The 17,625-nt window shown below is 44.9% G+C and overlaps 1 protein-coding gene across 1 annotated transcript; it reads left to right on the top strand.

Annotated features, from left to right (window-relative positions):
- The first annotated feature begins 329 nt into the window (after window positions 1-329).
- Window positions 330-16,966, top strand: TTLL10 (tubulin tyrosine ligase like 10). Its single transcript, XM_032201684.1, is given in 14 exon segments — window positions 330-455; window positions 1,133-1,239; window positions 1,672-1,787; window positions 4,485-4,650; window positions 5,547-5,665; window positions 6,406-6,526; window positions 7,186-7,271; window positions 7,494-7,665; window positions 8,495-8,666; window positions 10,075-10,215; window positions 11,093-11,209; window positions 15,465-15,558; window positions 16,583-16,800; window positions 16,802-16,966. Coding segments are annotated over 14 exon segments (1,920 nt in total).
- The last annotated feature ends 659 nt before the right edge of the window (window positions 16,967-17,625 follow it).

The following is a 17,625-nucleotide window of genomic DNA, read 5'->3' as shown; positions in this document are numbered from 1 at the left end:
TTAATTTATTTATTTTTTGCGTATGTTTGAATTTATGTCTTTTGTGCCTCAGCTCGCTCTGCTCACATCTGGAGAGGTCTGACGGGCAGGATTCCCTCTGGCTGGGGCTGAACCCCTTGCCCAGTCCCACCAGCACCGGGTGCCACAGAAGGATGATGCCCAGAGCGTGCAGGTGATGTAAAGGCACACGTCAGCACCGAACCTAGCTGCAGCTGCAGCTCTGTTGCACGGCTGCATTTGGCAATGCAGCACCCTCGCCTTTGGCACGCAGAGGATTTGGCTGGCTCTGGAGGGCTGTTGCATTCAGCATTTTGCTTTTGGCCTCCGAGATGCTCTTCAGGAGCTTGCAGAAGGATTTGCCTCTAAAGGAGCAGGAGGATTTAGAGCACAAATTTTACCCCGTTAGCAACTCTTTCCTCCAGTACTGGATCGACTCCAGTACTCTGTCCAACAAAGTGCTGAGCTGCGCAAACTCTGCCAGGAAAGCCACATTATGGATGAAGTATGTATATTCTATTTTAAGTCTATATATTCTGCTATTTAAATTCTATATATTCTGCTATTTAATGCCTATATATTCTGGTATTTTACCCGTTGTCCTATCAGAGGTTGCGCAGCGGGGAGGATGAAACCAGCCTCCCCAGTTTGCTGCCTGGAGGTGGCACAAGAAAAGCGAAGCCTGACCTTCAGAAGATCGAGGAAAGCCACAGAGGACCGAGCACAAGCGTGCCAGGCAGCAGTCACTCAGGAGCAGTGCTGGCTTTGCTGGCTCTGTTACACAGCTCTGCTCCGCCACCCGCACCTATTTGCTCAACAGCTCTGCCACTGGACGCCTTTATCCAAAAGCACACGTGTCTGTGGCAATCCCTGCGCGTTTTTTAGAGCCAGAACCCTTGGTGTGGTTACCAGCAGTAGCCAGGCAGCTGTTGCTAGGAGCTCGGCCCGTGGTCAGAGTGCTGAAGGCTGCCTGGGCCTCTGCGATGGCATCTCGAGCTCCGTGGAGCAGCAGCAGGTTGGGTTTCTGAGCTGCTGCTCGTGCCGTGGCTCCACCACCCCCAAGTCGATGAAAGAAGGCAGCCTGCGCTCTTCCAGAGCACGAACCTGCTCCACCACGGGACCTTTTCTTCTTTAGGAGCTCTTCATGGCCTGTCTAGAAGTCAAGTGCAAGTTCTCCCAGCTGAAGGAAGGACGGGGAGCAGTTAAAGCTCTCCAAAAGTGTTTAGAAACTGCCAAGCAAAGGTTAGAATTCCCACTACTTTTTGTTAGCAAACAAACGCGGTTTCATTTCATTTTCAGCCCAGAGAGAAGGGGCTGAAAGGCAAGAAGTTGTGGCTGTGCAGAATGCCTCTCTGATCTCTGTGGAGGTACGGCATGGTGCAGTTTATCAGTAAGATGCTGAAACCTTTTTGTGTCATCTAAGGGCAGCAGTGGCCAGCTCTAAGCCCAACAGCCATTTTCATCTGTTTTATGGCATTTAGTGTGAATGTTCCAGGCCTGTCCTCCAGACGTGACTGGGAAATCCACATCCTCCCCCGCCGAGGCCACCCTCCAGAAGCTGTACATAGAAACTAGACACTATTGTGTATAGGAATAAGGAGAGGACCCCTTGCAGCCGTCCCAGATCCCTGGTGGCACTGGCCAGGGGGCTGACCACAATCTTTCCTTCTGCAGACTGGGCGCCGAGATGGCCTCCGTGCCCCCCAAGAGGCAGAAGAACACCAGCCCCGTGGTACAGGGAAGGAAGCAGCAACGGGCTCAGGCCTTATCAGCTGGCAGAGGTGATTCTTGTAGCCTTGGTTTAATTATTTGTGCCAAATCCTATGCCCAGCATCTGAGCTGATACCAGTATGAAGAGATCTGCACCTTCTTATACCGACTAATGTGCTGGCCATTAACCAGCATGATTGCAGGCATACTGCACATAATTTATACCTTTGCAGATAAACCCTGTGAATATAAATCAGTCACTTTGCTTCTAAAATAATTCAGGACTGAAATAATTAATATTGGCTGGCAAACATTAGTGAAATTAAAATATTTTATGCTTACCTTGTAAGTGCTTTGTTGAAAATGTGAAGAAAAAAAAAACACAACCTATCCAGTAGCAAGCAGTTCATCTAAAAAAAAAAAAAAAAGATTTTATTAAGAGATAATTTGTCTGTAATGCCATAAATTTTGCAATGACTAAAACAATATTATTATTTTTCTGATGTATTTGTTGTTGAATTGAATTCCATGCATTGGCAGTAAAAATACACTTTTTTTTTTTCCCAAATGAACACCTTTTTAATAAAAAGGAAAGCTTTAGGGTAGTGGTTGTCTGATGATGATTAGAAGATGATTAGATTTAGCTTTATTGTGCTGGTCAGGTGTGCAGCCTGAGGTGAAATGGGCATGGCCAGGCACTAGGAATGCCCCCTGCATGCCTGGCTCCACTTACCTTGCTAGCAATTAGTCATCTGAGGGTGCAAAACATGCCGATGAAGGCTAATGGGATGCTAAAATAGTAACTATCAACAGATTCAATGAAATGAAAATTCATCTTTAACACCAGGACATTCCATAATTAGAAAATAAGATAAGAGGTTCCCATCCCCTGGGTCTCTGTATAGAGATTAGAGAGGGAGAGACACGAACGTGTTCAGACTGATGGAGGAGCAGCCTGGAGCACTGCAGTCACTGCAGGATAGCTCGTGTGCCCACATCCCAGGGTAAATGGGACTGCTTAAAACCGGGTGATCTCTTAGCAATCCAGGAGAAGAGAGGGATGCTAAGAGACATAAACTCATACAGGAGGTATGACCAAGCAATTAAATGTTAAGAATAGATAAATAAATATTCACATTCCCATCTCAAAGAGTAGCAAGAGCAGCATGGTACCACACGGTGCTAAGGAGGGCAACAATTTCAGGTGGAAGATGCCAGCAGCTAGCAGGGAGGCACAAACTTCCATGTGCTGCAAACAGCTGAGCTGTGCTGCTCTCCTGCATGCCACTTAATTGACCTGACACTTAGCGTAATAATAATATAATAACATGGATATTGCTGTAGTGTGCAACACTAAGGGCTTTTACAGTCAGAACCCCTTGTTGGCCAGTAGAAGCAGAAATTTCAAGTGGGTCCCGCCTTGAAGAGTTTGCAATCAACTTCATGTATTCCAAAATAAACTGAGCCAAGTGTGTGAGCCTGGTGGGAAACCACATGGGCTGCACCTGGTGCACTGCATTCACAGAGGAGTGCAACGAAGACATAAAATGCTTGTAAAATACGAGATACCAACGCCCAATACCTTTGCTCCAATTGAAAGGAGATTTGTCACTGGGTTAGTAGGTTTTACTCAAGCGATCACGGGATGTAATACAGAAAACAATGATAAAAGAGCAGTCCAAAGGGTAGATAACTCCAGTCTTGTCATCTGCTGGCTTCCTGCTGCCTCCTTCCCTACTACCGCCCCATTCCAGGGGGAGCAGCACTAGGGTGGAGAAGACTTTTTTTCTATTCCCAGGCTCTACTGTTCCCAAAGGTCTTGTGCATGTGCAATAAAAAATGGAGGCGTAGCTTCTCAGCCCCTGGAACTGTTAGGCCTTCAAATGTTTTTCGTAGATGCCTGGCCAGTAATCTGCATCTCAATAACCCAAATGTGAGCTATACAAGTAGTCATGAGCCGTTCATTTGCTGTGCATTATACAGGAAAAAAAAAAAAAAAAAAAAAAAGGAAGGTCTGCAACTGGCGTTTTCAGCCTGGTTTATCATTCCTAGAAGGGCAACAAGTCAAAGTTCTTCACCACTGCTAGAGCCAGATACAAGCGCTCTTGTTCTCCTCCAGAAATGACACAGCAGCACTTTCAGCAGCACTTTACAGATTAGGCAGATCCCATTAACTTTGTATCGAAAAAATGATTATGTCCTATATATTCATCAGCTTCTGAGCCCTGGGAGCTGAGAATAAGCAACAGAACCATGGCAAGCTCTGACATGATTAGTTTCCAATCTGAAGCAGGGTGTTTTTCATTCCCACCCCTTCAGTCACTGTCACCACAATTCCCATATGCCATTCCACTTCGTGGCTGCCTGTCGGGGACCTCAGAGCTGTCACATCCTGGGCTCGTCAAAATTCCTGTTGGCTTTAAAAAATTAAAGAAATCTGTTTCAATGTACAATGTATGGCTATCACTTTTCAGAAGGCTTTTCTTGCCCTTCTTTATTTGCCCCCCACTCCAAGACCTGGCAGTCTGTGAGGCTTTTCTATAGCTGATTTCTGCTCAGTTTATGGCACTTTTCCACTTAATATACTACCTGATTGCACCATCAGGTTACATCAGCAATAATGTCTGAATTGTTTTAAGACTGCACCAGCAATGGCTATAAATTCAATTTAAGTGATCCCTTACAGTATTTTATTCTGTAGCAGCTGCCTTTTTACACGTGCGTTTTATGGAGAATTTCCCAGATCATGTGAAGTTTCTCAATTTTAATTTTTGCAGCTATTTCTACTGCCTCTGAACTGGAGCTTGATGAAGCCAAGCCTCACAAGAATAGAACACGTGGTAAGGCATGCCCTCGAGAAATACAGCCCGAAGAAGTGATACGAGAGGAGCCAAAGGGACCAGGACCTTATTTTTATATCAGTGGATCCAATGGAGCTGGACTGTAAGTAGGTCCTCTCAGCAAATTCATATGAAGAATATTGTGACAATATATGAAAGCACACATCAGCCATTAGCATCAAATCAGTTCCTTTTTACATGGTGTCTTTTTGGAGTGGCACACACGAGCAATGGTTTTAAAATAATTCAGATGGAAAGTACCTATTGAAAAAATAGCTGTGGTAAAATAGTTAACTGCTATCTCTATGCAAAGAAACTAAATACTTCTGTTTATTTGATGAAAGTTTCTCTTTTGGGGCTGTTCAAAAATCACTTAGCTACTCCACATAGCAGATCTGCTAGCATCATCACTAGAGCTAGGCACCACTGTTGTTGATCAACACTCTGTGGTGCTAAATGCAAAACAAGAAAAAATAAGAAGAGATTTCTGCCCAAGGAAAATTGTCAGATCAGAAGTTTCATCTTTCCCTTTCCAGCATATTGACACTCTTCTCTAGACGCTGTCACCAGCAAGCAGCACAGAATGGCTGCTGTAAACAGCACGCTCCTTGCTGAATTTCCATAGCTTTGTCTACAAACAGCTTTTCCTATTGCTACTTGTCATCCCTCCTTGCGTTGTTCGGAAGAGGTGCCTTGCTAAGACTGGACCGCAATGCAAATCATTCCTATTTCACCGGTACCTCATGCATCCTGCTTGAAATAACCCTGCTGTAATGGTGCAAGTTCTCATTAGTGCTGCAAAATCACCATGTCCTTAGCATCCAGGTCCACTTGCAGCCATCCTAATTAATGTTTCCCACCTTATCCCCCACCCAGGGACTACTGGGGGTGTTAGGTCAGGCTCCCAGGGAAAATTGTAAGGAGTTCAAGGGACGGGAGCTAAGTAAGTCTTTGTTACTGGAAGGGGGGCTACTTTGCTATTTTGTTTTCCATATGCAGTGTGAGCATCTATTGCCAGCGCAGAGGCTGGCAGCGTATCTATGACAACAGAAGACAGGATTACGCGCTGAAATGGTGTGAGATCAAGTGCCGAGAGACCTATTACCATTTCAAAGAAGGTAGAGGTGCCAGTGGGTCTTGAGTGGGAGAGGGCAGTGGGAAAAACTTGAGAACGCTGGGCTTGTGGCTCCTGGGGTGGAGGAGGTCACCTGCGGGGTAGGAGAACCAGGTAACCTCAACTCGTTGGCAGACCTCAGCGGGGATATCGGAGCTGGATTGCCATGGTGATTAAAGAAAGGGTTTTAGACAAGAGAGCAGCTTTAGGAGAAAAGATACCATTGAAATGAATTAAACACAAAGCGTCATAATCACTTCTGAAAGGTGGCCCTCCCTCTGTGGATTTGGGCCTGCACAGGCAGCAGTAGGGCTGAGGCTGCCCTGCAGCACCGGAGCAGCGAGCAGCCTGCTCTGGCACCTCCTGAGCACTGGGCAAAGCTCTGCATGAAGAGAGTGCCCCACGGCGAGGGGCAGCCCCACAGCCTTTTCCAGGCAACGGTGCACACATAGATAAAGCAGCAAAGCTCAAGTTGGGTCACCCCATACGCCCCCCAGGCCCGGCTATCTCTAGGGAGAAGGGAGTCCCTAAAAGCCAAACAGCTCTGCTGTGCTGACAGCCAGCTTTTAGTGCTGCTCTCTACCCTTGGTCCCATCAGTGCATCCAAATTCCCAGGGCCCAGCCACCTCTCCCACCAGTAGTGAGAGTCAGCAGTGACCAGGTCAGCTTCACCCTCCACATTCTCCTGCATGCGGCAATGAGAACAAGCTTTTTTTTTTTTCTTTTTTCTTTTTCCTTACACAGGTGAACAGCTTCTCTACCAGATTCCTAACAACAGAGTCCTCACCAGTAAGATAGGGCTTTTATCCTGCCTGAGAGAGCAAGAGCGGGTGATGAAAAAGGTCGGCAGAAGCTCTAATTCCAAGTAAGAACTCTCACTTAGTTGAACCTTGAGCAGAAACTTATGCCAAGCAAAAGTGAGAGCACATAAACAAAGGAGCAGCTTCTTCTGGATGCATAAAAGTACAGGACACAAATTATATGGTGTTTTATTTTCCTTATTGTCCAGAAGATCATCTTCCCCACCCTCCCCACTACTCCTCCCATCTCCCCTCCTCCAAAGTACCTACATTAAAGATTGAAATATCCAGAGTTGTACAAAGGCCAGGTCTCCAAAGACAGTGGTCGCAATAATTCCCCTCTTTTGGGTGCCTTCTCCTACTGGGAAGGTCACAACCTCTTGTAGCAGAGACACTGTAAATATAAAAGCAGTTTATTGCCATTTCTGGTCCTCTATTTTTGACATATCCATACAAAAAAAAAAAAAAGGCAATCCTATACCACGGTTACCTGCAGCCATCTCAGTTTTCAAAATAAATGAGCATATGGAGAATGTCTTAAGGTTAAAATATATTCTTGAAAGTGGATGGAGGGAGGTAGCTCAAGAAAACAAACAAACAAACAGAAATATCTGTCTACAAGAAGAAAAAAAACCTCAAGTTTCTTGCAAGCACCTTTTCGGAAAGTAACCAAGGAATTAACATATTGGATAGGGTTTTCAACTTGTGTTTGATTTTCCCATAGGTTACTGAAGATGGAAGAATTCTTCCCAGAATCTTTTCGCCTGGACTTAAAAGATGAGAGAAATGCCTTTTTTGAGCTTTGCAAAGGTGAACAGTCTTCATTGTGGTAGCAACCAATTTAAATAGTTGCATGTTCCTCTAAGAAATTCATTATGTAGCCACAGTAATAACCACTGATGTCCATCAGTGATGCCTGTGTGTGTGCAGATACATTCACTTGTTGAAGCGAGCAATTTTCAGAGCCCAGGAACTGGCACACCGGTGTTTCCCACCCCACAGGTCATTATAACAGACTCCTTCTCTCTACAGAAGAACAGATTTGGATCTGCAAGCCAAGCTGCTCTAACCAAGGCCGAGGAATTTTCCTCCTTAAAAATCCTGCTGCTGCCAACACCCTTCAAGCCAAGCTCCACAGCTCCGAGGGAGACCTGCCCAACAAGAGGGTGCAGTGCAGGGCTCCCCAGGCAAGAATAGTGCAAAGGTAGAGATCGAAGCCTGGGAATCCACGCGTGAGTAGTGTGCTTAACTAAGCCATACTAGCCCCAGTGCATTATTTTGTTCCATAGGTGTTTAATATATTTATACCACATCTTCCCATCAACGTATTTTTGTGGGAGAGAGGCTGTTTCTCTGGTTAGTCTGTCTTGAATCGGCACTTCAGTCATTTCAAGGCAGATCTTCGCCATCAGAAAGAGTTTGCCTTTGTCTGGAAATTTAAGCAGGGCTTCAAAAGGCCAGGTGCTACCTTTCTGTACATGACAAAAGCCTTGCATGCAGTTATTTAAACTAGGAACTAGTTTAAGCTACCCTACCTGAGTGCTCATCTTGATTTCTAATAGCAAGGAACTGGCTTAGGCTGTGAATAACGAGGCTCCACACACCTTTGAAAACTGTTAGCACTGATTGTTTTAACAGCTTATTCTTGGTATTTGTGTGGGCATCCAGCAACCTTTGATGATAAAAGGAAACAATTCCCAGATGACATCAGACTGGCAATAAAAGCAGTGGTGCTGCATGAAGGGTTCTTTGTGTTCAGACAAAATTTCTGTATTCTCCAGTAAATATTAGTAAATCTTTAATTACCTTCTGAGACTCAGCACAGCTTCTGTTCCTCTGGAATCCGTTCCTAGCACTTCTAGCCTCTCTTCTGAGCGCCCTCTGCTGCCACTCACCTTAAGAAACGTTGAAACAAGGACAAACATCTTTGTTCCGTGGTGTGAAATGAACTGGCTGTGGGTTTGGGGGCGAGCTTTGAACATGCCTTGTGTTAGGGCTGCCTGTTGGTGACATGTCTTGCATTGCCCTCACAGGTACATCCACCAGCCTCTGCTCCTGGAAGGGAAGAAGTTTGATGTCCGGTCTTACCTGCTCATTGCCTGCACAGCACCCTATGTGTTGTTTTTTGCCCAGGGTTATGTCCGCCTGACCTGCACCAATTACGATGCCATGTCTGACGACCTGACCGTTCATCTCACCAACCAGGTGAACCAAGTGCACTTAGCTCAGAAGAAGGGGAGGAGGGACTACAGAGAAGGGAAGCAAAAAAAGCCTTCAAAGGCTGAAAATATGCCTCGTGCACCCATGAAATGGAGGCTGAACAGAAGTAGTACTCTCTGCCATGGACCAATTTTCTGCTTATGCTGACAATTTCCTTCCCTGGACCTCTTCCTCCTGGCATTTTTCTCTCATATATCTGTAGAGATGAAGCCTTTGACAGTGGCTACCTAGCACAAATGAGCCTTAGACTTGGCTAAGGATTTTGCTGATCTTAAAGGATTTTGCTGTGTTTAAACGTGATAATCATAATGATGTAAGATGCAGATGTGTTCTCCAAAAGCCGTCATTCTTAAATCTCCACCTTGGCTTCTCAAATGAGATTTACGCACCAAGACTCCTCTGGCACATATTCCCATCCCACTTTGTCATACAAAATAGATGAATTTCTTAATTAAAACTGAGTTTGGTTTTTTTTCCCCTTCATATAAGCCACTTCAGTAGTTAGAACTCACCTTAATTTAAGAGAACGAAAAGAATTGGAAGGGAGAAAACAGTTTTGCTTTTAAAGCCCCTCTCCCAGTGTAACACTGTATTCTGAAAATGGGAAAAATATGCATTAGGGAGCTATGAGAGAAGCCCACTTCAGTTCTTGTTGGAGTTTTACAGTTCCTGTAGGAGCACAGTTCAGGACAGCAGGTTATAGCTGCTTCCTGCAATATATGCTATTATCAGTACGCTGCTTGTTTTCCTGGAATAGTTTGTTTGCTCAGGTAGAGAGCTATCCACACGGGAATTCAGGTGCTTGGGTAGGATCCCATGGCACAAGCGACATTAAACAAAGGACAGGTGTTTATTAGCAGAACATAAATTACCTAGGTTCCTGCTGGGAGGAGGGAAACTAAATTTACAGGAGCAGCTGGTAATAGGCCAGGCTTCGAGTCACAGTTGATTCTACCCTTGTTCCCCTCCTACCCCGGGAGTGATAAGCTCCAGCTGACCTAGGGGTTAATGAGACAGTGGAAGAGAGGAACTGTTTGGAACCAGACTTAGTCCAAAGAATATCATGACTATGATTTGAAAACACCTCTGCCCATCTGCCAAGCACTGATGCAGATGCATCATACATGCACACAGAGAAAACACTGCTTTGACAGAGAGCTTGGATAGCTGTCTCCGTGCTGTCCATGTGTCAGGCTCATCTCTGGGGCAGTGCTCTAAGTGCCTCCCAGTGCACTTGCTCAGATTTAGATCTGCTGGTGAGGGGCTCTCATCCCTCCATGTCAATAACGTGATCCTGGGGTTCATCTCAGCTCCAGCTCCTTGGAAAAACTCGGGGTGCTTTGATGTCTGCCAAAATCCTAATCCTCCCTTTGCTCTGTCCCTTGCCTTGCAGTACATGCAGAAGAAGAACTCCCTGTACAGCCAGCTGAAAGATGAGACGGTTTGGCGGATGGAGCACTTCAACAGCTACGTTAATGAGAAGTTCACGAAAACCAACAGCCTCCCCAAGGACTGGGTTTTCACCGTGTTTACTGTGAGTGCAAGCGAGTGTATGGTGTGAGTCTGCCTAATTAGGGTGACTGGAGTAGGGAGGAAAACCTTCAGTTCAGTGGAGTCCCTAAGGAAACGTATGCACCGAGCGAAGAGGTATTGATGGTCCCATGGTAACCATTTGCCTGCAGATGATAAACACAGAAATCAAGACACACAGAGTTTAATTTTAGTGGTTAATAAAATGGGTAAACTGCTGATAAAGAGACTGTGAATGTACGTGCTGGCATAAAAACACAATTCGGTTCTTCACGTTCCTCACCCAGTGCTGTGGTCTTGTGCTGAAAACCAACGTACACACCAGAGAGACCTCTTAGCCTGCAAAGGGACTAACAACCCTTACAGTGGTCTCTTCCCTGTCTGGCTTGGTCTCTCTCTTCACTTTTGACACGACTTTGCCACATGAAAAGCACATCAGGGCCTGACACCTCTCATGGAGGAGAGATGAAAGACTCAGCTGACTTGATTTCTTACCATCTTCCTGTCTCACAGAGGAAACACAGCAAAGAAATTATCTGAGTGCATGAGACTTCATCTCATCAGCCTGAGTCTAATGATGCCTTCGCTAAAAATCATCATTAAAAATTGCATAAACAGCCCATTCTGAGTAAGGGACAAGGGTTGATATCCCTATAGGCACCAATTTCTGGAGAAACAATTTAAAAAGGGAGTTTCCATCAATTCAAAGGGAACAGGCAGACAGTGTTAAAACACAGCAGCCCTCCAAGTCTAGAGAGGAGCTCTGCTAGAGGCAGGGGAAGAAAAAGTGTCCCTAAACCAGGAGGGCAGCAATGATTTGCAGTCACTCCCGTGCCCTTGGCATTGACAGTGATCAGTTATCCCTGCTCCCTGTCTTTCAGAAGAGGATGCAGCAGATCATGTTGCAGTGCTTCCTGGCGGCCAAGCACAAACTGGATCGCAAACTGGGCTACTTTGACCTCATTGGCTGCGACTTTTTAATCGATGAAAACTTCAAGGTATGACTAAAATATTGCCAAATGCTAAGTATGATATTGGCCAGGTGTCTAATGCCCGCAGCGCAGAATGGTTGACACGGGCTTTGGCACTAGGAATTAAAGAGAGGAGACATTCAGCCAGCTGTGAAGGATTTATTTTTTTCCCAGTTCCATTGTCCAGCATCAAGACATGGCACCTATACAGCCTGCACACCTACTGCACAGAGAAACCCTGGCATTAACAGCTCAGGAGGGGAAGAAAAATATTTACTGCAGCAGAAACTGTTCTTTGCAGAATTTTCTTGGTAAAATAGCGTTCACAGCAAGAAGCATGGGCATCGTGATGTCCACTCAGTTGATAGCAAACATATTGGAATTTTAATGTCCGCTCAGATTGTTTATCTCTCCAGAAACCAAACATGACAGGCAATCAGCCAGCACAAATGATTTTGTAATGCTGCTAATGTCACGTGGAGTCTACTGATTTACACGAGCTGAGTACCCAAGAAAGGACTCGCCTTCAGCATACGGCAGAATCAGTCATTATCGATTCCCATGTCAGCATCAGCACCTCCACGTTCATTGTAGGTTTAGCATTTAGCAATAGGTCAGCCCGCCGAGTCTATAAAACCTGCTAGAATTACAGTTCAAGCTCGTGAAGAGTGAATGAAACTCAGGCAAGAAAAGCCAGAAGAAAGGGAAAGGGAAAGGCTAAATACAGCGACTGAGCTGCTTCAAAACCCACCTGATCTAAACATAACAGAAAGCCATCTGGCAGATTCTGCTGTTGCTAAAGCAGAAAGGAACTCAAACATATTCCAGCAAAGGGCAGTGGGAACAGCAAACCCTATGAAAGAATGGAATTAATGTATGCAGCGCCCAGACAATAGCCTCCTTTGTCTGGGAAGTCAATAGCAAGGAGGAGTAAATGGGAAAGACACAGAAAGTGGTGCTTCTCGAATGTCAGAGGCAATTGTCTTTTGCAATGTTGGCATGCAAAGTCCCGGCTGTGTAAACTTTAAGTAGAATAGAAGATCCAGTGTCACTCTATTGTGGCAGTCCCTACCTGGCTAGTTAAAAACTTGAGTATTTAAAGACCATTACATCCCCATGCATTTTACATACGGAGAGATAAAGGAAATATGTTTCTTGACAAGTGCTATCAGTAAGAATGAGGAGGATTTCTGGACGCTTAGTGGTGATGGAGTCAGTTGGAACCTGGAACATGCATTTGAGAGAGGGTAAAGTGGAAATTTAGGCATTTATTTAAGCATAGATTTGTCTATGCTCCATTGGGGAGCAATAAACCAACAGTTTTATTTTTTAACACTGCTCTGTGCAGTGAACTCTGTCCTCTGTGAGTTACCATTACAATTCCTGGTCTGACATCCTGCCCTCTCCACCTGTAATACACAACAGCCTTATGCTCCCTGGCATCCTATTTGAGGACATGTGCAGAATTTGCTTTACATTGATTTAAAGTGGTCTTGTGTTCAGTCCTAGAGCTCCTCATGCTCTTCCTTTCTCCTTATCTGAGATACAAATGCCCCCAGGATCACTCCTAATAATTCTCGAAGACTCTGCAGCATCCTGGCCCAGTCCTTGGAAGGTGCTTTCCTGCCTCAGAGTTCCCAGAAGCACAAATCATGAAAGCTGGGCCTGCAGAGAAACCACAGCTTTCTGCAGAGCTTTGCATGTTCATATGGAGACCGAGAAGAACAAAGTACTTTGAAGAGGAGAGCAAAAGTGATGGATGTGGTTTTACTGTTACTGTTTCTTTTTCTCTCTCTCTCTTTTTTTTTCTATTTTTTTTTTTTTTCCTGGAGCTTCCTTGTGTTGTACTGTAAATGCCCAAGCCACTACACAGCTTTGGACACCGTGATTTAAAAGCCCAAGGAACCTGTTTTCAGCAAGCATTGCATCAGTGGTGCAAAAGGGCTTCTCCAAAGAAATGCTGGGAAGATAAAATGTGTAAATTTTTCATCAGCCATAAAGAAATTCAGCTATCCATCATGAGAGAAGAGACTGAATATAGATAAGCCATTTGCCAATTCGTGATAGACGTACATAAAAAAAAAAGATAACCCTCAAATCCTTTGCTAAAGAAGGGCTAGTCCCTTGGATTGGAATGATACAGCTTTTCATCCACCCCGGTACCACAAGGATGCTGCAGAGCTGGATGTGCCCACGCCACACAGAGCACAGAACAAGTTATTTTATTCCTGTTTCCGACTGGCATTTCTGTGCTGCTTAAAGCTCCAGCCAGAGGTCAGGCCCCTAGAACTCCTGCTGCTACAGGAACACAGAACAAGGCAGCCCTGCTGTGGACAGCTTGGGGCTCTGAGCACATTCCAGCCAACCTCTGCAGGATCTGCTCATGCTGCATCTGGCCCTACACAAAGAACAAGGAATGAGACCTCAGATCCTGGTGTAATGCAGTTAGAGGCTGCAGCTGGCATGCTGTTTGAGGGCCTATGGAAAAATCGTGCTATTTAAGGTTTTTAAGCCTACCTGTGATGCCTTGATGTGCAATTGTGCTGGTGGGCTCCAGGGAGCAGGAACCTCATCACCAGCAGAAGCATCCAGAGCAGCACTGCTTACCCAAGCACCAATATAGCTCTTATCACTTGGAAAGCCTAAAGAAAAAGGATAATCTATGGTTAGGAGGTCAAGAACAGATTTTCAGGGTTTTGGCTCCTTTGCCATGTTTGCTATGAAATTTGGAGCAAGGCTCCTGCATACCAGATGTAGGGAGGAGTCTCAGGTGTTTTAATTGTACACAACTCCCCATGAACATTGCAGGTAGTCACATGGATATGCTGGATCTTGGCTTTATTCTCTCTGCTTTCCCTGAAATAGAACAAAAAAACATTTCTTAACCTGTCCTGGTTGTTGAAAGCATTTTAAAAACCTGGGAAACTCTTAAGTAGCACAATATAAAAGATGCACAGTCTGATAGATGCGAACACTTCCTCCTGCTCATCAGTTTTGTTTGTTTTGAAGGAGAAGGAACCAAAACCTAGTCAAGACAATTATAAAGGTTCGTTGAGTTTGTCTGTCAGCAGAAAACCTTATGAACTTTTAATAGGAAAAAGGAAATTTACTCAGAAGAAAGTTTGCCAAGAAAAATGAATGTAACGTAGGTGCCCTCTGTTGGCATCTGCAGAGCAGGTTAGTTTTGAGCAGCTGTCCCAGTTCCCCTCTGGAAAAAAAAAACACAGACATTTCACCACCCTCACTTATCAGTCTTCTCTTTTGTTTCAATACAGTATTTCAAAGAAGCGAAAATTATTGTTGTATTTTATTCTCAGCAAAAACAAAGTGCAAAAGTGAAAGCTATCACGTTGCCAAAATCTACCACCCACATTTCACAGTTACGTGCAGGCAAACTCATTGCTGCTTTAGAAGGAAAAAAAAAAAAAAAAAAAAAAAGAGAGAGAGAGAGAGAGAGAGAGAGAGAATATATGTTTTAAAAAAATTCAATTAAAACAGCCTGGGGCTGTTGCATGATTAAATATCCTTCCTGAAAAAAAAAAAATAAAAAAATCAAGTAATTCCTATACGTCTTCTATACAAGATGCAGCACCATATGGCAAAGGCAGGAAGTGAACAGATGAGTTTCTTTCATGGTAGGGAAAAGAAATAGTAAACAGAATTACATTTGAGTCAACTGTTTGGTTTCACATAGACTTGTAACTGGACCATCACATGCTGCAGCTAGGAGCTGCATACTTTGCCATGTCAAAGGGAAATAGAGATGAAACTTTTATGTGGATACAAAAAATGAGTATCTTCTGTGGCTTCTACCTAAAACCAACACCCAGGAAATCAAGGCCAAGGGCTGATTGAGAACTCAGTGCTGTTTGCTCAGTTCTGACCCCATTTCTACCCCAAATCAAAACATGATTCCTAGATTCCTTGTACCTTTCACATGACCCAAAAAACTCAACTCAAAACCACTACAGCAATTAGTACGTTAAGAGATAGGGTGCCTTTGCACACCTGTAGAGCAGGAGTTTAATCTAAAGCCTATCAGCTGGAAACACAAAATAACATGTAGTGTTGTTCTCAAGTAACAAAATATATGCAAAATTGAATGTTATTTAATTCAAGTCCTTCTGAAAATGCTGTCTTACCTGCACTCTGTGCCAGGACACCTTGTTGGGATTTACTCATATTCTTACATCTCCAGGTGTTTGCTAAGCCAGTCAAATGGCATTGCTGTGACTCTGAGTGGATCCAGCCTGCTTTCCTGATTGATGTTCATCTTTCCTAGGTCTGGCTTCTGGAGATGAACGCGAACCCTGCATTACACACCGACTGCAAAGTCCTGAGGGACATCATCCCCGCTGTGGTCTACGAGAGTCTTGGTAAGTGAAGAAATCACAGTGGCCAGAGCAGATAATGATATCACCCTGCTGCTTGTCGGAGGAGATCCCTGTTGATATCAGTTGTAGCTGCAAAATAGCCTTGGAATAAAGATATCTTGCTGCTGAGTGCATGTCATATGGAAAGCACTGAAATTCTACATGACACAGATCCAGAAAAGCTAAGGTCTCGTTAGCCATGCTCCCATTAGATAGAAATAAGTGGTTTTTTTTGTTTTGTTTTGTTTTGTTATGATTACTTGTAGAAATGCTTTCTTATATATTTATGTATAAAAGTCTAACCCTTCATACGTGACCCTGTAGGTGCACCTGCACATTTTCTCCATGCTTGTTGCTCTGCCTGCACAGAGCTGAGGTCAGTTTGTGCAACGCACCTTACACAGCCGCAGCAGTGCTCGGTGCAGTTGTAGCTCCTGCTGTGCCTTACCAATTTGGCTGACAACTGTTACCTGAACTGTACGAAGACAGAAAAAACCCTTATGCAGCCTTATGTACCTTAACTAGAAGTGGTCCTACCTGGAGGGGTGCACCAGAAGGCCCCTCAAGGTCCCTCTTGCCCCTGGTTTTCTGTGTTTTTCTCCATATGCATAAGGAGAAGCAGTAAAGGGAGCATCTCTTTCTGCATGACACATACTGGTGACAGCCTACTCATGCTTTCTTTCATAAATACAGTTACCTTGCTGTACATATCTGCCTTTATTTTGTGGGGTTATTCATATTCCGTATTGTACTGTCAACAGCTATATAATATTTTCCCTACCATTTCCTTAAAGTGTTGCCAGTGGGGCTGAAGTGAATGCAAGAAGAGCATGGGGGCTGTGTTTTTATTTTCTTAGTTTCATTGTCTTAATAGTCCACGGAGGCCACAGGCTAGAAACCACTTCCCCCCTGGCCCACACACACAGCTGCATTGTGTGCAGCTGCCTCGTGGGCAGACACGATGAGCTCGGGTGCATTTTGTCCCCGGGGTGCTCAGACCATCTCCTAACTGCAGCTTCTCTTCCAGATCTGGTTCTCGAGATCTTCAACAAGTGCCTGAAAGGCCAGAGCGTGCTGCCTTTGGAGACACGCTGCCACTTCGTGCTGCTCTACAACGAGGACGCTGCAGACCTTGGCCAGAAGCAACTCCTGAAGCTCAGACCTGGGCTGTGCATGGGACGGTACCTGCGGCCACACATGGACAGTGCCAGCTACTTTGGGCACAGCCCCACCAAAGAGATGGACGCTTCTTCCAAAAAACTCAGTTGCTCGAAAAGAAAAGTTGCCTTGTTGCCTAAAAAGACTTGCTAACAGACCATCTCCTAAGCTAACACGTGCAGCTCCTCGACCACCACGGATAAACACATTGAGCTACCACAGAGCAAGAGGGTTTCGACAACTTCAAACATAGAAAGGAAATAAAAGCTAAACTTCTACGTACTGTGTGTCCTGCTCTTTTTTTTTTAGTTGGTATAAAGAGAAGGTGTGAACTGGAATGCCGGCAATGATTTGTTTTGTTCTTCTGCAGAAAGCAGCCAGCCAGAAACTAGAGAAAAATTACAGAAAATGAGACCACCGCTACCACATTAAAAACCATCCCTTTTAAAAACAGTGTTGATCTCACAGGTGCAAGCCAGAAACCAGCCAAGTTTTTTACCAAGTCATTCTCCAGAAAGGCAGGGAGATCAGCTGCAAAGACTAAACCCAGGGCTCAACAGCAGAACCCCCCCACTGGTCCCATAACTCCCTCCCTCCCCAGCTGTGCCTTGCACATTTAACTGCGTTATATTAAGAGTCTCTTTCGTTTTTCATTTGGTTGAGGTGACAACCACAGAGCAGCACATGCTTATCACATCGAGGCCATCATCGCAGCAGGAAGCAATGACGCTTGGGGGACCAAGGAGACCAGGAGGGGGGCGAGAGGTTTAAAACCAACAGGAAATGCTTTCACATCTCAGATGCTGCTGCTGCTGCTAACACAAGGAGAATGTAAATGAGCAGCAAGTGGAAGGGTGCATGCGTGCTTCCTTCCCCTCCTGTCCTTACTCTGACTGACTGCCATTCAAGCAC

This window comes from Aythya fuligula, chromosome 21, assembly GCF_009819795.1.
Source record: "Aythya fuligula isolate bAytFul2 chromosome 21, bAytFul2.pri, whole genome shotgun sequence".
Lineage (NCBI taxonomy): Eukaryota > Metazoa > Chordata > Aves > Anseriformes > Anatidae > Aythya > Aythya fuligula.
This window is presented reverse-complemented; position numbering and strand designations above follow the sequence as displayed.